This window comes from Caretta caretta, chromosome 7 (genome assembly GCF_965140235.1).
Source record: "Caretta caretta isolate rCarCar2 chromosome 7, rCarCar1.hap1, whole genome shotgun sequence".
Taxonomy (NCBI): domain Eukaryota; kingdom Metazoa; phylum Chordata; order Testudines; family Cheloniidae; genus Caretta; species Caretta caretta.
In genome coordinates, this window is record NC_134212.1 from 62,023,368 (window position 1) to 62,044,075 (window position 20,708).

At 43.2% G+C, this 20,708-nt stretch overlaps 1 protein-coding gene across 5 annotated transcripts in view; it reads left to right on the forward strand.

Annotated features, from left to right (window-relative positions):
- The window catches only part of ADK (adenosine kinase), a 565,528-nt gene that overhangs the window by 20,990 nt on the left and 523,830 nt on the right, over positions 1–20,708 (forward strand). For 3 of the 5 annotated variants that reach the window (XM_048858483.2, XM_048858492.2, XM_048858488.2), the window contains exon 2: positions 17,546–17,620. In XM_048858483.2, coding sequence (XP_048714440.1) covers positions 17,546–17,620 — 75 coding nt within the window. Of the gene's footprint in view, positions 1–4,985; positions 5,453–17,545; positions 17,621–20,708 lie in introns of those variants that run through there. The other 2 variants (XM_048858484.2, XM_048858487.2) reach the window with 2 other exon arrangements.

Consider the following 20,708-nt stretch of genomic DNA (forward strand, 5'->3'; position numbering starts at 1 on the left):
CCCACCGCGTGAACGGATTTTGGTTGAATGCCAGCAAACATACACTGCAATGCTTTGTTCTGCAGTGATTCCCGAGTACGTGTTACTGGCCTGGAGTGGTAAAGTGTCCTACCATGAAGGACGAAATAAGGCTGCCCTCCCCAGAAACCTTTTGCAAAGGCTTTAGGACTACATCTAGGAGAACCGCAAATGCCAGGGCAAAGTAATCCTTTCACATGCTTGCTTTTAAACCATGTATAGCATTTTAAAAGGTACACTCACCAGAGGTCCCTTCTCCGCCTGCTGAGTCCAGGAGGCAGCCTTGGGTGGGTTCGGGGGGTACTGGCTCCAGGTCTAGGGTGAGAAACAGTTCCTGGCTGTCGGGAAAACCGGTTTCTCCGCTTGCTTGCTGTGAGCTATCTACAACCTCCTCCTCATCATCTTCTTCGTCCCCAAAACCTACTTCCGTATTGCCTCCATCTCCATTGAAGGAGTCAAACAACACGGCTGGTGTAGTGGTGGCTGAACCCCCTAAAATGGCATGCAGCTCATCATAGAAGCGGCATGTTTGGGGCTCTGACCCAGAGCGGCTGTTCGCCTCTGTGGTTTTCTGGTAGGCTTGCCTCAGCTCCTTCAGTTTCACGCGGCACTGCTTCGAGTCCCTGTTATGGCCTCTGTCCTTCATGCCCTGGGAGATTTTGACAAAGGTTTTGGCATTTCGAAAACTGGAACGGAGTTCTGATAGCACGGATTCCTCTCCCCAAACAGCGATCAGATCCCGTACCTCCCGTTTGGTCCATGCTGGAGCTCTTTTGCGATTCTGGGACTCCATCATGGTCACCTGTGCTGATGAGCTCTGCATGGTCACCTGCAGCTTGCCACGCTGGCCAAACAGGAAATGAGATTCAAAAGTTCGCGGTTCTTTTCCTGTCTACCTGGCCAGTGCATCTGAGTTGAGAGTGCTGTCCAGAGCGGTCAGAATGGAGCACTCTGGGATAGCTCCCGGAGGCCAATACCATCGAATTGTGTCCACAGTACCCCAAATTCGAGCCGGCAACGTCGATTTAAGCGCTAATCCACTTGTCAGGGGTGGAGTAAGGAAATCGATTTTAAGAGCCCTTTAAGTCGAAATAAAGGGCTTCATTGTGTGGACGGGTGCAGGTTTAAATCGATTTAACGCTGCTAAATTCGACCTAAAGTCCTAGTGTAGACCAGGGCTAAGGGTCTGCTGTGTGGTTCCAATTGTAGGATTGGGGAATGTATTGCTAACAAAAGCAACTGACATTTCTAGAGAAGTGTAGGAAAACAGTATCCTGTTGAAATTGATTAGTATTAACCTCACTGGAGTATATGAATATTATAAGGCATCCCCTACAAAACTCACCTCCGTATTTTGATTTTTTAATGAAAACCATAAATTAGATACTTTGATACAGAGTAATTCATATCTTTACAAATGTTGATATAAGGATATGCAGGTTAGGTATGCTTCAAAAATATTTTTTCCTCCTATGCCTGCATGCAACCAAGTAACAAGCTGATTATATGAAGAAAATTCTTTCTGAAGGTCCCCATTCTGTGAAAGTGGTGCATTTGCTTAACTTTATGTATGTGAATAGCCCCCCTGAGTACACACTGTGTGTGTGTCTTTATAGGGTTAGGACTTTGGAGACTGATACTTACTTGACCCTCATCACCATAGTATCCTATATAAATGTTGTGGGTTATTTTTCTGTAAGATCAAAGTTTGCATTTTTATTTGTTTGTTTTAATCCTAGATAAAGAGACAAACTATGAAAATTGAGAATAGAGCTAGGTGAAAAAATTGTGTACACTTTTTTCAGCAAAAATACAGATTTGGCAAGACTTTCACATTTTTGAAATATCTTTGTTTCAGTACTAATTTCCTTTGTTTTTATTTTAAAAAGGCTCAGTCAAATCAAAGCTTTTTCATTTTTCATCAAACAATGTTTCCGTTAACCTCAAACTGGTTGTTTTTTTTTTTTTAAAGTGTTAGCGAACCAAAAAAAAAACCCTGTTGTTCACACAATTCTAGTTGAGAGAGATGACTATTCAATTTATCCTTGAAAGAAAGGAAGAGAGGCAGGTGACCCTCTCTCCATTCCTCTCCCCTTTATTGAGTATACCTAAGAAATATGTAAAGGATGCACTTTCTTTTTTTTCTATTCTTTCCCTCTTCTTTTTCTCTATTCCTCTCTTCTTTGGCAATCACTCAGCTTGATAAAATATCATTCACCTCACTGTGGTATCTGAACTGCTATCAGATACTGTAATTAAAGAAATAAAGCACACTTTGGTTTCAGTCGCTCTCCTATTATTCCTGAATAATAATCCACATAAAAAAATCGAGGAGTACTTATGGCACCTTAGAGACTAATAGATTTATTTGGGCATAAGCTTTCGTGCATCCGATAAAGTGAGTTTTAGCCCACGAAAGCTTATGCCCAAATAAATTTGTTAGTCTCTAAGGTGCCACAAGTACTCCTCGTTTTTTTTGTTAACACGGCTACCACTCTGAAACCAATCCACACAAAGTATTTCTTGGTGTGTAATAGATACTGAACTAACTTTCAAAAGTTGTACCTAAGATGTATATAAACAACTCATCTCTTCATAAAGAGCCATCAAAACTAAAAAAGATGAATTAGAGAGATGCATTTTGCCTTTTGTAAGAAGGAAAACACAGAATTGTTGCAATTCTAAACAGAAAAAAATTCTATTTGAAGTAATCCACACTTTATATGATAGAGACGGTAACTATGAATAGATAAACTAAGTTTATAAATCTGTATGAAACTACCTCTCAGCTATTTTAGATGGGACGGGAGACTTTAACTGGGTCCTATGCCTGGAGGTGTGAAGGTAGCTGTAAGCCACCTCAGGATTCTGTTTACACAAGGGAACACCCGTCCCCCCAGTGGCTGGCTTTCTGGCTGCCTGGCATAGTCAGAGGCATAAAGTGGGCTCAAGGATTTGGCCCTTTGACTTCTAAAGGGAAGAGCAGAATGATAAAAATAGTGTAGACTACTGTCTGCAATTTGATGAAAACTCAACTAGTTGTACAGATTTCCTTTTATTAGTACAACATGTGGTCCATAAAATTGTTGTCAGAAAAGCAGTGCTGGTAGAACTGCAATGGAAAGTTAGAACACAACATTTTGTAGTTCTCTAATACAGAATTATTGGCAGATAAATGTTATAGCATTTATGATTGGAATAAGAAATATGAACTTCTCCCCAGCGGAGGTAATTTTAGAAGTTGCAAATGCAAATACGCACACAGTCATTTAAAATTCTAAAAGGGCAGTGGGCAGTCTGAATTACTCTCCCTGTTTGAGGGAGGTAGGTTGAGGAGAAATGATTTTGTCACTCTTAGATAGAAAGTACTGCAGAAATACTAAGCAGGACATTTTTTGGCATAAATAACGTGTGTGACATCAGTGTTCATGACTCAGTATTTCTGGTAGCAGTAACTTCACACAATAAACAAATGCCAAATCTATGTAGGTTATGAGCACTCTTAGCTGTAAAATAAGGAAGAATTTGAGAGGTAGATAACGGAGGGGAGAGAAGAACAATAAATTCTGGGGCTATTAATGCCTTTTTCTACTGAAAAAGCACTTGTCTAGGCTCATCCCATGTGTGATGAGGGGCACAAGTCATTTTAGATGACTAAGGCCACTCTTTCGTATCCCCCAAGGTGGTGTCAACCTTAACGTGTGCAGGGCCCCAACTTCCCAGGGGTCAAACAGGGTTGCAAGTAGCCACCACCTCCAGGGTGGTTGTGAAGGGGTGGGTAATCGTGTGGCCATTAGTTTCATCTTAGGGGAGAACGCTAATCACCTCAGCAAGAGGTGACTAAAATACCTCCAGCTCTGAATATGAGTGGGGGTGGGCAGGGCTGTCCCTAGAGGGGTGCAGGGCCTGGGACATAGGCTCCAAGATTCTAATCTGCTTTGGGGTGCTCCACCCAGGCTCTCCCCCCACTACATCCCTTCCTCCAAGGCCCCGCCCTGGCTTTTCCCTGCACAGTTCTGCTCCCTCCCCTGAGTGTGCTGTGCCCTCGCTCCCCTCCCCTCTAGCACCTCCTGACTCTGCAAAACAACTGATCTGCGGTGGGGTAGGTGCCGAGAGGGAGGGGGAGGTGCTGATGGGTGGGGCCTGCTGGTGGGCAGGAGGCACTGGGAGAAGGGGGAGGTTCTGGTAGGGGGGCTCCTCCTTGCCCCTCCACCTGTCGCTCTTCTCCTTGTTGTCAACCCTCCCGCCTGCCTCCTCACCTCCCTGCCGCTTGCCTCCCTGTTTGCCTGTTCACCTACTTGCCCTCCCACCTCACCTCCCTGCCCGCCTCCTCACGATTTTATCGAAGTGTGGGAACCCCCAAAGCACAGGGCCCAGGGCGGTTGCCCTGATTCGCCATACCCAAGGGATGGCTCTGGAGCGGGAAATCAGTCTTGCTAACTCCGACAGTATTTGGTGTAGTTTCTTCAAGCCCCAGATTCTGAAATTGCTTGGATGTTTCACTTCTTGATTACCTGCTTGTTGCTGAAAGAAATGAATGTCTCTTGTGGTCACCATTGCAGAGGAAAGCTGGACACTGTGACCTAAGTGCATCTTAAAGGCTCAAAACCCAGCAACTAAATTAAAATAACCCAATCTGTACTGGGGAAAAGAAAAAAAATCCATCTGATTATTTTAAGGCCACACTGATGAGTTGTGGGACGGACCTGCCTCATGATTAGGGAACACTCAGGCTTGGCAATTCTGTGGGGCATAAATAGCTTTTGGAAGTAAGGGCAGGACCTCAACAATGTACACAGGTGCAGCTACTGCTGTACCTTCCCCCACCACAGCAGTTTGTTTGTGCATGCAGTAGGGCAGCCCCCTGAGGGAAGATGATCAGGCTCAGAGAGTGTAGTGAGGCACAGTAATTGTGAGGGTCCCCTTCAAACACTTTGTGGCCATCTTTAATATGGGCAGAAAGATCGTTGTAAAACAACCCATTTAACATGGTGCACTGGGTGTGGGTTTTAAAGTTGGGTGACAGATTACGTGAGGGTGTGTGTGCCCACAGGAAAGATGGCGGATAGAGGGAGCGAGCATGGCATTCCAGGTCCTGTAACTGCCTGGTCTCGTGCGCCTCAGGGAGCCAAGGCGCGAGCCCTCCACTTGCCTGCGGCCGCTTCGCGACTCTGGCTCCCCCTCGCCTCAGTCTCTTCTTCTCGCAGGGGCGACGCCCACCAGCTGGGTGTTAGCCGATCGCGGCGCGCGTGTGTGTGTGGGCGGGGCTACGGGCAGGGTGAGCGGCCGGGCTGCTCAGGGGAGGTAGAGGGAGCTGAGGAGAGGAGCTGAGCGGCGGCTGCGGTGCTGTTGCGGGGGTGTTGTGTACGGCCGCTGCTGCGAGTGGGGACCCCTCCTTCCAGGAGGGTGCGGAGGGAACCATGCCAGTTCTCAGGTAGCGCATAGACGTTGATGCTGCTGTGGCTTGCCCCCCTAGCGCGTCCCTTAAGGCAACGGGTTGCTATCTGAGCAGTGCATTGACTTACTACCTCTGCCTAGACTTGGGATGGCTTAGTTTTATTGCCTTCTCCGATGGGTCGTGGGCTTGGGGTGGCTCCGTTTCCCCATTCCTTTCCCTCCCCTCCCTTTTTCTCGGGTTCTGGGTGGGAACTGTGCTGTTTCACCACCCTTCCCCCCCTCCGCCCCCTCCATAACCAGTTCATTTGGTGTTTGACATCCGTCCCACTGGGACCCCTTCCCTGCAACTTTAACTATGTAAGTGCTATCTTTAAATCAGATGGCAATTATCTGTACGTTGCAAAAAATATACAATATTATGGATGCTTATTATTTATGTGGCACCATGAGCGTACTGGATGGTTTACAGACAAGTACCCTGCCCTGAGCTGCTCCCTTGTCTATTACACTCCCACCTATGGTTTAACAGGGTTTGGTTGAAACAAAATTAAAAGCCTGTCCAATATGAAAGCGAATTACCTGCCTCTTTACATCCTCTTGCTCTTTTTCTCTTGGACACTAGCTGGCAAAGTAAAGTGGTTTTTAGTCTGAAATTGCTCTAAATCTTCGCAGTGTTTAATAATGTGTTGCACTAACGTGGGAGGCATGAGGGCATCTGGGTTGAAATGCAAGTCTCAAATTAGGATGTGTGGAGGGATCTGTCTGTCATTGGCCTGCCATGATAAGCATTTCCAGGAAAATCATTTGGGAGTATGTTGACTTTAAAGTGATGGACTATCGAACTGCTGTAATGCGGGGCAAATGTGGGGCAATGTGAAATTGATGAAGGACGAGAAGTAGATGCATATATTTGTGACCGTTCTAAAATCATTCTTGGTGTATAATGTTGGCAGGACTATCCATTCTAAAGTTTGGTTTGGAGCTAAGCCTTTTTCCTCTCTATGCTACACATTTAATTGTGGGGAAAGAGCAACTACAGTAATATGGCAGTAACTTGCATAATCTTGTAGTAATAGATGAACATTATGATCCAGTTTTAATATTTGCTACATTTTTAAGCTCAGTTTAGATCAATCCCAAATGCTGAGGACGATAAAATTTAAGACCCTCAACACATTTATTATGCCAGGGTCACAGATGGGTAATGATTACAGTGACTAGATTTAAAATTTATAGCTTAACATGCAGTAGTGTGAGTTCTTTTTTTGTATAATTAGTTTTTTCTTAAAGACCCTCCTCTCTTAAATGGACTTGTACTATCAAGTGAACTGGTGACCTTTATCATATATATTTATATACATACTGATCAGTCCAATAGTTCCTGAAGAGCTGTCTAAAGTTGCTGAGTTTAATTATCATTTCAAGTTGCCTCTCCCATTCCCTCCCCCCATGCAGTATATCAGATGCCACCTTGTCTCCAGTTAAGGAGTAGAGACCAGTGACTCTTCCACAACATGATGCTATTCAGCTGCCAGGTTATGCTGAGCTAATGCAACTGCCTTAAAATCTCACTAGTGGTAGAACAGTGTTCATTAGTATGACAGACCTAGTTCCTACAGGCCTTGGCTTTAAAGTGCTTGGAATCTAAAATAAATTACGTCTTTCAGAGGATTGTGAAATGCGTATTGAAGATACTGCATTAACCCTGTGTGTAAATATGCAATGTGTTAGCCAAATGTTAACTTCATTTCTTTAAAGCCCCAATTCAGCAAAGCATATGAATAGCCCTTTGATTTCAGTGGGGCTACTTGCATGCTTAAAGTTAGGCTTAAGTGCTTTACTTAATGGAGATGTAATTGAAATGACCTTTAAACTTTATAGACCTATGGAGTACTAGCACCATAGGTGCTGGAACTAATGTGCTGGGGGTGCTGCTGCACCCCCACTTGAAGTGGTTTCCATCATATACAGGGTTTATAGTTTGGTTCAATGGCTCTCAGCACCCCCACTATACAAATTGTTCCAGCACCCCTAACTAGCACTGAAGTGCCTCTGGTCTCAGATTAATTACAGTGAAGGATAAATGATCTTTGTGTTGTAGAAGTAATTGGGCTGTGAACAGAACTGTACTGGACAAAAGCTTTCAGCAGTGTTGTTGCTAGCAAGATTTTAAAAGGGTTTCTGTGAATGAATATGCATAGCTGTTTTATTACATCTTGAAACCCTGTCCTAACTGAACAGTGTACAAGTCTGTCTCTATATAGTGGCTTGTTTGGATTTGCTTTTGAGAACGGGTCTTACATAAGTGTTATAGAAATGTTAAACGCCAGTGTTTTTTTCATGAAATATGCTATCTCTTCATAAATTTAAGACTGGGTGTATAGCATGGTTTAGTAGCAAACTTGTAGTATACCTTTAGCTCCACACAGGAACAGGCCAAACCATGTTGTAAGTATTCGGACATTTTTATTTTTGGGAGAGAGAAGGTGGTGAAGTAATACTTTTATTGGACCAACTTCTCTTGGGGGCAGAAGGGGGAGGAAAAGAGAAGCTTTAGAGCTCTGTGGAGCTCTTCTTTGGGTCTGTTCTGTGGAGCTCAGAAGCTTGTCTCTTTCACTAAGATAATTTGGTTCTATAAAAGATATTACCACACCCACTTTGGCTCTCTCTGATATCCTGAAACTAACATGGCTGCAACAACAGTGCAAACATTACTTTTCTTGTAAAGCTATCTGGTCACTGAAAAGTGAGTGTCCATCTACCGAGGGAAACTTCCGATCTTATACATACTTTACAATGACCAGCAAAGCTGTTTTTGTAGACTTATAAAATACAACGATCAATTAATAGTAAAATAAGTTATTTGCTGCTATTGTCTAGACAGTGTAGGTCAGTAGAACCTCAGAATTGCCAAACTCCTTGGGAATTGAGGTTGTTCGTAACTCTCAAACGTTTGTATCTCTGAACAAAATGTTATGGTTCTTTCAAAAGTTTACAACTGAACATTGACTTAATAGAGCTTTGAAACTTTACTATGCAGAAGAAAAATGCTGCTTTCCCTTTTTTAGTACTTTATGTTTAACACAGTACTGTATTTGCCTTTTTGGGGCGGGGGGGAAGGGAGTCTCTGCTTCTGTCTGATTGCATACTTCGGGTTCCAAATGAGGTGTGTGGTTGACTGGTTAGTTTGTAACTCTGAGGTTCTACTGGTTGCTAATGAGCAGTGCAGATCGCTGCTTGGATTTGACGTTTCCAAATGTCATAACTGCTGCAAAAATCATAGAATCATAGAATATCAGGGTTGGAAGGGACCTCAGGAGATCATCTAGTCCAACCCCCTGCTCAAAGCAGGACCAATCCCCAATTTTTGCCCCAGATCCCTAAATGGCCCCCTCAAGGATTGAACTCACAACCCTGGGTTTAGCAGGCCAATGCTCAAACCACTGAGCTATCCCTCCCCCCCAGTGTAATCCAGTGTGTATTTTTCAAATATTTTTTAAGCAAAAAGACTGAAGTTTTTTTCCCCCCGTATGTTATTGGACACTGATACACTTCCATTCCTGTTTTGATGTCACTCTTTCACACTGCTGTTGTGCTAAAGTGCAGATAGATGTGTGAGAAGATGAAATACTTTGATTAAAATCAGTGCTACTAGTGTCTGGTTACCAATTTTGGAGTTGCATAGAAAGAAGAAATATTTATCTAATTTTGAAAACAAGTAATATTATGTACTCAAGATTGCATAAAAAGATTAAACGCATATTCGCAAAGTACGGTCGGTTAAGATTAGTTTGACATTTATAAAAATGACTTAAGTGGAAGTCAATTCAGAAGCAAAAGAGAGGGTTTTTTTTTTGTTTTGTTTTTGGTATGTTGGCTGCACCTCATTACTTCTGTTAATTGTGATAATGAGAGAGTAATATCCAAAACATTTCGGAAAGATCATTGGCTATTTGTGGAAATTTAATCTCTCTAGTGAACAAACCTACCCCCCCCAACATAATTAGCAGAACATGGCTTATATTTAATAATGTACATAACTTAAAAGCTTGTGACTACCAGTTATTTTCACTAGGTTCTGTAGTAATTGCAAAGTCAATAAAATGCCTTGGTCTTTACTGTGGACAATTTGATACTTTTTGTTTTTTGTGTGTATGTATGTGAGTGTGTGCATGCTCACGAAAGCTCATGCTCAAATAAATTGGTTCGTCTCTAAGGTGCCACAAGTACTCCTTTTCTTTTTGCGAATACAGACTAACACGGCTGTTACTCTGAAATTAGTCTCTAAGGTGTCACAAGTCCTCCTTTTCTTTTTGCAGATACAGACTAATACTGCTGCTACTCTGAAACCTGTCTTTAAGATATCTAGTGTTACAGTCAGGCTGGACAGCTGCAAGAGGGTCCTGGAAGGCTGATATGTTAGGCCTAGGATGTTAACTTCTTCTCAGCTTGTAGGAAAAACCGCGTTTATCTTGTGTAAGTTAGAGACCCCTGAATCCAATTAAGGGTTGCCTGAGGCCTTTATCAACTCCTCCTCTGGAGAGAGCAAAGAGGGAGAGAGAGAGACAAGCTACTGCAAGGCTAGTGGCAGCAGGGAAACAAGCTTTTTCAGGCTGAGAGCCTGTACTCCTTCCCACAGGGGAACAGCCAAATCTGAGTGCATGCTAGGGGAAGGACTGACACCCCAGGGCAAGAAACAGGGCGACTCCCTGCCCCAGTGAGGAGGCAGGGAAAGGTATTCCCTTCTGTTTTTGTGTTTGATACAGTTTCCTTTTTGTCTGGTGAAAAATCACCCATCAGGCTGACCCTGGGGCCTACCCTGAAAACACAACCAAAGGAGCACAGAAGGGGGAAGGCCAACACTGCCCAGAGTGGGGCTGGTTTACCTCAGGCCTGCCATCACTAGAGGGGGGATGTGGAAAGTCTGGTGAGACGAAGGAGGTGCCTTGTCACACTAGCATCAATGATTTCATACATTCATCTCTGTAGTCCCCTTGGAGATGCCAGTATCGCTCAACAGGTCGTCATTTGTGGAAGGCCTCCTTATGAATTCCTCCTTCCTTTTTCATACTTTTATTTTGTATTACTCTCATTGATAACTCTTATATGCATGAGGGTTCCAACCCCTTTTTCCTGATCTGGATATCCACACTGCATAAATGTTGGTATTCCCATCTTTTCATAGCCTGTCCTCTTAGTTTCTCTTATCTTCATTAATGCTTATGTCAACAAGTCCAATGGTGACTTGCAGTTATTGAAGAATTTCCCATGATGTTACCATCAGACAGCTTGTGGTAGTGAGGGGCACACTGTGCAATATTTTCCCAAATATCACCTGTATTTGAAAGAGGACTTTGTGAACACGATACTTTTTAGTTTGCATCAGCAGCGTCCACACAGAGGAGTGGTAGTGCAGTACTGTGGGGCCGTGTAGAGAAGCCCTTGGACCATGAGGCGGAGAGAAACTAGTACGTTTAATTGCATTGCATTGAGACTTTTTTTAAAATTTTTTTTGGCATTTTATGTGCAGTTGTTAATATCCCATATACAACACTGACACTTGTCTGTTCATACTTCAGTTTTGATTGAGATGTTAACTGGAAATAGCACGTATCGTGCATTTCGTCTTCAGGGATCCCAAAGTGCATCACTCAGATACTGTACGATTGTTATACCTCTCTCTACAGCATATAAGTAGCAGCTGAGTGGACAATAAATGTAGGCATATGGAATCTTGGGCAAACTCATATTCAACACTTTCAAATATTATGGCTTTTCTCCACCGTTTGTATAAATTCAGATTAATCACTGATTTAACACAAAAAAACCCCTACTTTTTAAAGTCTTTACTATATCTAGCCTTCTACAATAAACAAATTCTCAGACTATAAAATAAATATGGATATTAAAAATATTGTGGCTCAAAAAGTGGTGAAATACCAAAGACCCGGAAGAAAACAAAATCATCACTGATAAAATTTGCAGACGATACTCAAATTGGGGGAGTGGTAAATAACAGAGAGGATAAGACACTCAGACAGAGCGATCGGGATCACTAGGTAAGCTGAGCTCAGGCAAACAATATGTGTTACAATATGGCTAAATGTATACATGTAGGAACAAAGAATGTAGGTCATACTTGCACTATGGGGGACTCTATCCTGGTAAAAAGATGTGGAGGTTGTTGTGGATAATCAGCTGATGAAGTGAGCTGTAGCTCACGAAAGCTCATGCTCAAATAAATTGGTTAGTCTCTAAGGTGCCACAAGTATTCCTTTTCTTTCAGCTGAACATGAGCTCCCAGTGTGATGCTGTGGCCAAAAGAGGTAATGACAGGTTTCAGAGTAAGTGAGCTGTAGCTCACGAAAGCTTATGCTCAAATAAATTGGTTAGTCTCTAAGGTGCCACAAGTACTCCTTTTCTTTTTGCAAAAGGGGTAATGTGATCCTGCAATGCATAAAAGGGAATTTTACCTCTGAATTTGGCACTGGTGTGACTGCTGCTGGAATATTGTGTCCAGTTGTGGTGTGCACATTTTAAAAAGGATGTTGATAAACTGGAGAGGGCTCACAGAAAAGCTATTGAGGATGATTAAAGAATTGGAAAGCATGCTTTATAGTGATTGAGCTCCTTGAGTCTGACTATTTAGCTTTAACAAAGAGAAGATATTTGATTACAGTTTAAGTACCTACATGTGAAACAAATATTTAATAATGGGCTCCAGTGGCTGGAAGTTGAAGGTAAACAAGTTCCGATTGCAAATAAAGCATACATTTTTAACAGTGATGGCAATTAACCATTAGAACAGTTTACCAGAGGTCATGGTGGATTCTCATCACTGGAATTATTAAATCAAGACTGGATATTTTTCTAAAAGATATGCTCAAGGAATTATGTTGGGAAAGTTCTATGGCCTGTATTATACAAGAGTCAGAGAAGATGATCACAGTGGTCCCGTCTGGTCTTGGAATCTATGAATATTAAGATCTAGTCTGCAAAATTATTTTTGAAACGAGGATTTAGTCCTGTAATATTCTAAAGATCTAACTGTTTCACTCACACACAAAATACTCAGTGATTCTTAGTTCCCCTTACTGTAAATTGTCAGTTTCTAGTTGGTCACAACCTGTGATGAAGTGAGAATGTTCTTAATGTTTTCTCTGAATACTGTGTGGGTGCCTCAGTTTCCCTAGGCATTTCTTAAGTATCTAGGTCGTGGGATAAGGGTGTGTGATTGTTGCAGAGCCCCAGAGGGCCAGCGTGATGGTGTCTGCACAGAGAATGGCAGACACCCTGTCTCCTGGCAGCTGATGGCCTGGGCCCCTCCTCTGCAAAGGTGCCAGAGAACAAAGAGATCAGGTGGTCTCCTGGCCTAGAAGAGACAAAGGCAAGAGGAGGGGCAGGAGAGTTTTCAGTTTGGAGCTGGCTGGGGAAATGGAGGGAGGTGCAGATGGGGCTCTGAGCTCCCTGCCCCTCAAGGCAGACCTGACTGAGGGGTCCTATTCTCTGTACCTACAGGCTCTGTTTTAGACCATGTTTCTGTCATCTAATAAACCTTCTGTTTTACTGGCTGGCTGAGAGTCACATCTGACTGCGGAGCTGGCGTGCAGGGCCCTTTGGCTTCCCCAGGAGCCCCACCGGTGCGGACTCGCTGTGGGAAGCACATGGTGTAAACGGGGATGCTGAATGCTCTGAGGTCAGCCCCAGGAATGCCGAAGTTGTGTAAGCTTCTTACCCTGGAGACAGTCTGCTCACAGAGAGGAGGCATGTTTCCGCAGAGTCCTGACTGGCTTCGTACAGAGTAGTTCCAGAGCATCGCCCGGTGACTCCGTGACACAACCCCATATTTTATTTTGTATTCTTAGTGTTTTTGGTAAATTGAACATTCTTGGCTATTAACTGCCATATTTACTGAAACATACTATAAAACTTCTATTTTATGATTAAGCTATCATAAAAGAAAGTGAGAAACTTGAAATAGAAGTTTTTCAGTTTATCAGTCAGCTAAAAAATCAGCAATTCTCATTTGGTTTTTGCTTGCTTAGGGTTATGAATTACCCAAATTCTAATTTAACTTTATATTGGGCCAACTTCTAGCAGAATTTTAGCTCTATCTTGGTAAATTCGTTTGTGTGAATTTGATGCTTAAAGATATAAGGGGGGAGGGTTAGCTCAGTGGTTTGAGCATTGGCCTGCTAAACCCAGGGTTGTGAGTTCAATCCTTGAGGGGGCCATTTAGGGATCGGGGCAAAAATTGGGGATTGGTCCTGCTTCAAGCAGGGGGTTGGATTAGATGACCTCCTGAGGTCCCTTCCAACCCTGATAGTCTATGATTCTATGATAAGCTTATGGCCTTTGGTAGTGGGCAAGGGTGATGCATGCAGAAATACCTGTATACTAGGAAAACGTGGTAGTGCATATCTATTCCAGTACTGGGTGCTTCCGCTGAGACTTATTGCTGATTTCCAATAGAATTACTCAAAATGTAGTACAGGAAACCACGGTCTATTTATTTCTTGTACAGATTACAAGGAAAAAAAAACTGGAAACGGGGAGTAAGTTGTCAGGGGCAAATACATAGTCAAGGTGGTAATTGACCATGTTAAATAATATAATTTCGTAGCCCCAGAGTTTAAGATGGGAAATGTTAGCGCCTGGATGAGTTTTTAACTGTAGCCTCTTGGTAATGCTTTGGAAGAGGACATGGTAAGACTTGAATAGCAACTGGATGTGCGAGGCAATGGAGAATAGTCATGATTCCTAGTTTATGGGCTGGAGTGAAAGGGAGGATGCTGGTGGTAATGGTGAAAGAGGAGAGTTAAGCTTGAGTTGATGGCAAGAGACCCAAGAGATGTCTTCATCCAGCCAAACCCATATATCAGCACTTTCCTGATAAGTCAGGAGTGAAAAGGTAGATTTGAGTAATTGAGGTCGAGATGGTGAATGCAGCTGTGAGAGTAGCTAGGATCTCCCAAAGAAAGGGTGTAAAAAGAGGAGTGGAAGGGTGAAAAGTAAAAGACTTATGGGACCTCCATGGATGGTATATGAGGAGGAGGATCTACTGAAAGGGCTGCTAAAGAAGGAGGAGAAATAAGAGAGGATGTTGCTGCAGAAGCCTCAGTTGAATAAAATGTCAAGAAGCAGAAGACGAGGAGTAGGATGAGCCCTGAAATTTGGCCAGGTGAGGGTCAATATAGATCTTGGTGAAAGAGCAGCTTCATAGAATAGGAGGACAGAACATGGATTGGAGGGGATCCAGGATGGAGGTGAAAGAGAAACTGGGAGAAGTATTTTATAATTGAAAGTACCTTGACCTAAACAGGAATATCAGGTATTATACCCACCATCCAGGCTTTTTTGTATATAGCCAAGGACAAATATACTTCACAGCACAACATACTTAATCTTGGGTCCTATTAAAAACACAACATTTGTCATCATTTGAAAAATTCTATATTTAAACATGTATATTCATAAACCAAGATAATGGGGCACTGGACTGAGAGGTGTTTTAGGTTCTCTTCCAGCTCTGCTGTGTGACTTTGTGCAAGTCACTTCTCTCTGCCTATGTTTCCCCTCCCACCCCTTCTCGTCTTGTGTCCTTGAACTGTAATGTCTTTGGTGTCAGGACCATGTGGTTGTACAGCACTTATTGCAATGGGGGCTCCATTTTGGTGGGATCCTTTTGGTGCTACTGTAATACAAATAACCACTTACAATGATTGTAGACAACACATTCAAGAGTTTGTAGCTGAAGGGATATGGGGCAGTTGGAGAAGTATTTGGGGACCAGGGTTGGCTTTTTTTGAGGATAGCAAAAGGTGTAAAGCTTGTATTAGGAGAGCTCCAGAGCAGGGAGAGACGTGTTAAGGAGTGTGAGGACAAGGCCAAGAGAGTGGGAGGTAATAGAATTGCTGGAGCAGGTGGAGAGCAAAGCCAGATCAAAACTGGGAAGGCTTTGCCAATATAGCTGCCGTATATACTCATTCATAAGCCAAATTTTTTTGGTAAAAAAGTGAAGCATCAAAAAGCAGGGGTTGGCTTGTCAACGGGTGTACACCAAAATTTGACGATTTTAAGCTCTATTGAATTGAATATCTAATACATTGTTATTGTAGATCAGGGGTCGGCAAACTTTGGCTCCCGGCCCATCAGGGTAAGCTGCTAGCAGGCCGGGATGTTTTGTTTACCTGGAGTGTCCGCAGGCACGGAGACCCTCAGCTCTTAGTGGCCGCGGTTTGCCGTTTCCAGCCAATGGGAGCTGGGGAAGCGGTGCAGGCAGAACAGCTATACCTCCATGCAGGGTCCTAATATCTGACGACCTGTCAAAATGCCATGGAAACTCCTTCACTTGTGACCTAACGCAGAGTTGAGGAAGGGTCTGAAAGCTAAAGACAGCCACATGAAGTTACTTTGTTGCCTGGCTTTGTTTGAGCATTTAGATTTTAAGGCTGAAATCCTGTGGTAGTGCTTTGGAGAATATTGGCCTAATGAAAATCCTTGAAAAATGAGCAGTTGATGGGGAAGAAGGTGTATATTTGATGGCTTCTTTGTTAAATTTTCAGAAATGATTTCAGTCGCCAGATGCTATGGGTGTTTAACCTGCCAGTTGGAGCCAGCAGGTGTTGGCTTGGTCGGGAATGTGATGGATTTGAATCTCGTATTAGAAAGTCTAGTTGGAACAGCTGCATTCACTACCATTTGCCTCTGTCATGTGTTATCTAGTTCTTAATTATTACTGTATCACTGAAATATGTAAGATAACTGACTGAATATGCTAATTTTTAAAAAATTATTATAAAAATACTTGATCATTAGATAATGCCTTTTGGTAACTTGCTGCTTTGCATCATACATTGCATGTTTAGTAATTTTTTTTCTGCATTAAAAAAGTCAAGATTTTATCAGTAAACAAATACTGTTTGGTTTCAGAGTAACAGCCGTGTTAGTCTGTCTTTGCAAAAAGAAAAGGAGTACTTGTGGCACCTTAGAGACTAACCAATTTATTTGAGCATGAGCTTTCGTGAGCTACAGCTCACTTCATCGGATGCATACCGTGGAAACTGCAGTAGACATTATATACACACAGAGACCATGAAACAATACCTCCTCCCACCCCACTGTCCTGCTGGTAATAGCTTATCTAAAGTGATCATCAAGTTGGGCCATTTCCAGCACAAATCCAGGTTTTCTCACCCTCCCCTCCTCCCCCCCCCCCCCCCCCACACACAAACTCACTCTCCTGCTGGTGCTAGCCCATCCAAAGTGACCACTCTCTTCACAATGTGTATGATAATCAAGGTGGGCCATTTCCTGCACAAATCCAGGTTCTCTCACCCCCTCACCTCCCTCCAAAAACCACACACACAAACTCAATCTCCTGCTGGTAATAGCTTATCCAAAGTGACCACTCTCCCTACAATGTGTATGATGATCAAGGTGGGCCATTTCCAGCATAAATCCAGGTTTTCTCACTCCCCCACCCCCATACACACACAAACTCACTCTCCTGCTGGTAATAGCTCATCCAAAGTGACCACTCTCCTTACAATGTGCATGGTAATCAAGGTGGGTCATTTCCAGCACAGATCTAGGCTTTCTCACCCCCCCCGGGGGAACACACACACACACACACATAAACTCACTCTCCTGCTGGCAATAGCTCATCCAAATACTGTTTGTAAGGATAGTTAAGGGGTGGTGTAGAATTAAATACTGCTCTTAACAATTACTTTTATAAGGTTATATTTGTGACTGCTCAGATAAACAACAAAATCTGGCTCATGGAACTCTACAATCTCGTCCACCATTGCCACTTTATATGACCTGCAAATGCAACCCAAGTGGAACTCTTAGAAACTAGATTATAGCATGCATGGCTCATTCTCTGATTGAAGGGTTGCTTAAATGAATGTGCATGTTTGAGACTTTTGTATTGTACGCAATTCACTAAGAGATAATAAAAGTTTGCATTTTGTTCAAATTAGCTGTGCTGTCTGGATTGCAGGCAAATTGACCATGAAGCCCATGGTTGGGCAAAATTAGTTTTGTCCTAATCTGTTTGTCAATGCAATATAATGTTAGACTAGAAACATTAAACTACATTTGAAAAACTTTGGTTCTTTTGTAGTGAAAACGTGCTTTTTGGAATGGGAAATCCTCTTCTTGATATTTGTGCGGTAGTGGACAAGGACTTCCTTGACAAGTAAGTATAAAGATATTTTCACATTAATTTCCTAAATATTGCTGAGATTAATTCTAGAAATTTTAGAAAAGCAACAAGGAATTAAGCACCTGCTTAACGCAAGTACTTAACTTTATCCTTTTTAGTATTGCGGTCTCATGCCAAAAGAGATGGCTAATGCATCATTGAGTTGATTCTCCCAGCACCATGGTGCGGCTTATTTCAGCCCTTGCTGACTGAGAACAATTACAGTGTCCTCTATCACATCTATTTACATATTTGATGGTAACTATCTGTTATCTAATATAGGCTGTACATCCTCTCTTCCCTTAACCTTAAAGTTTTTGTATTTTCCAAACTTCGTCACTTGTTGCTCCCCTCTGATTTCTTCATGTTTACCTAAGCAGATAGCTACATGTACAACAAATATTTGTCTTTCTTCATATGTTACCCCTGATATAGTCCAGTATTGCATTTTCATGGATTTTTTCCTCCTCTCTTTGGGAACCAGTTCATATTTTAATGGATTTTTGTTTGGCCCGTTTCTTTAATTTTCTGGCTTGTGGTATTTAATGTAGTTCTGATGTGCTACTTAAGAGCAGAAACTGTTTAATCACATGGATTGTCCTCTTGACGGATTCTGCAGCGCTTACACAACTTCTCCAAACAGGCCTGCCACTTTACCACTAGTGACACCACCTTTGTCCCATTGGTGGCATGAAGCTTCCTCGTGCTGTGAAGTAGCAGGTGCAACTTCAGCTCTCCCATTACCTGGCTTAGAAAGCTTCAGCTATTAATAGTGCTCCAGTCACCAAGCTGTCTCCCTGGATACTTCCACATAAATTGAGCTCCTTCCAGCTGCTGCTGTTTCTCGCTTCTATTTTGTTTCGTTTTTAGTGAGAAGTGAATGGGTTAGTCGTATCGTTCCAAGTAGTCACAATTTATTCTTGACTTCATGTTGTATAAATATGTTTAACATTCAGTGTTATATCCATTCTTTCCCCTCGGTTGTTAATGGAAGTATTGGACTCAGAATCAGAGGAAGAAAAAGAACAATTACAGTTTTATCATTGACTTCTTATCCTCATCTAACTCACTGCTATTTCTCTTGCTTTCCTATGAAACTTTTCTGCCTTTTTTATACTTGTATTCATTTGCTCTGCTAAGATTAAAAACAAAAACAAATTATTCATCTTAATGATAGAAAACAAACATGACTATGTATTTAAAGCTTTTATAATTTAAAGGTAAGTTTGATAAGGAGCCTGAATGACATAACTTAGAGATAAGACTGCAATAGAATTGGAAGTGAATCACTCAAAGTATGAAATTTTTGAATTCTCCTAAAAGGGTTTCTGAAACTCTTATAAATGTTAAATAAATAAAACTTACTGCATTCTCGTTTAGTGCAAGCAATAAAGTGTCCATTGTAATACTTGTAAAACCATTCAGAAAATGTTTCGGGTTTTTTTGGTTTATTTTTTTAAACCCTTTATTAAACTGAGACCCTAAGAATTGTTTTGGGATATATGCCACAGCAGTGAAATGATGGGAGAGCATTGTACTGGGGCTTGCTTTGGGAAAGCAACACTATTATAAGCGGTTGACTGAACTGCTCATTGGGTTGCAAGAGAATCTAGGGCTTGTCGAGGTGGTGTGTTAGAATTTACATCCCCGTTGTTGCAAACTAATGGGCACCAGCATGATTCTCACTAGCTGCCCCAGGTAATCCTTGCTATTCTTTGTTCTTCATTCATAATTACACCAGTTTCATGTCCAAATTAAGTCATAAGTTTGTAAACACAATCCCCAACCCAAATATTTGTCATCTTGAGCAGATAAGGCTTCATCAGTTCATGCAACCAATGCTATTTAAAAATATTTACTATCTAATCCAAATGATATTTTGTTCTCCCGGGGGGGCTGACTCTTTAAGGGGAGTTGGAATTCAGCCTTATCCCTGACTTTTTAAGCTACCTCCCAGCAGAGACTGATCAGCTGATTTGTAAAAGCAGCAAGAAGCCCAGCTGGGAAGATCCTGGGACAGTGGGGAAAGCTAGAGGAAGCAGGTTGGCTCCTATGGCAGGTCATGGAATATGGTAACTCTCAGGCAGGTGGCCTGTAAGAGTACTGGGGAAGAGCTGCCGGGAGTGAGGAGGGTCCAGCAGGAAGTCCCTGAGTCAAAGGAAGAGACAGGCTTGAGATGTGGAATTTGTTACCAGTTTTATACAGAAGGAAAAAATAAAGCTTGAATCTCTGAGAAAAGGCCTGAAATGGACTCTAAGTGTGGTTTTAATTCTTCCTTGGCTGGAGATATGAGCCAGCAGTCTACAACAGGGGTGGGCAAACTTTTTGGCCCGAGGGCCACATCTGGGTGGGGAAATGGTATGCAGGGCTGGGGCAAGGGGCGGGAGTGCAGAGTGTGGGAGGGGGTGCTGTATGCAGTAAGGGGCTCAGGGTAAGGGATTGGGGCAGAAGAGAGGTGTGGGGTATATGAGGGGGCTCAGGGCAGGGGGTTCGGGTGCGGGGGGGGGGGGTGCGGAGTGCTGGAGTGGTTCAGGCTCCAGCCCGGCGCCGCTTACCTAAAGCAGCTCCGGGGTGGTAGTGGCATGCATCGGGGCCAGGGCAGGCTCCCTGCATGCCGGCCCCGGCCCCACGCCACTCCGGGGAATGTCTGGCACCAAGTGCCTGTGCGGCACCTGGGGGTGGGGGGGGCACAGGGCTTGGAGCGCTGCCCTTGCTGCGCCCTCAGGTACCTCCCCGAAGCTCCCATTGGCCACGGTTCCCCGTTCCCGGCCAATGGGAGCTGCGGGAGGGAGGGGGGGGAGAGAACGGCACAGTGCCTGGAGGCAAGGGCAAAGCACAGAGCCCTCTGCCCCTCCTCCCACAGGGGCTGCAGGGACGTGGTGCCAGCTGCTTCTGAGAGTGGCGCGGGGCCCGCAGCACAACGGGAGGAAGCCCTGAGGAGCCGTAGTTTGCCTACCCCTGGCTTACAATGTAATTTTGTGTCTGGAGCTGTCTTCCTCTTTCTGTATGGTGTGCAGAACGTACCAACAGTCCTCAGTAAAAAAGGGAAACTTTTTATTTATGGTTGGCCTAAAAGTTGCGG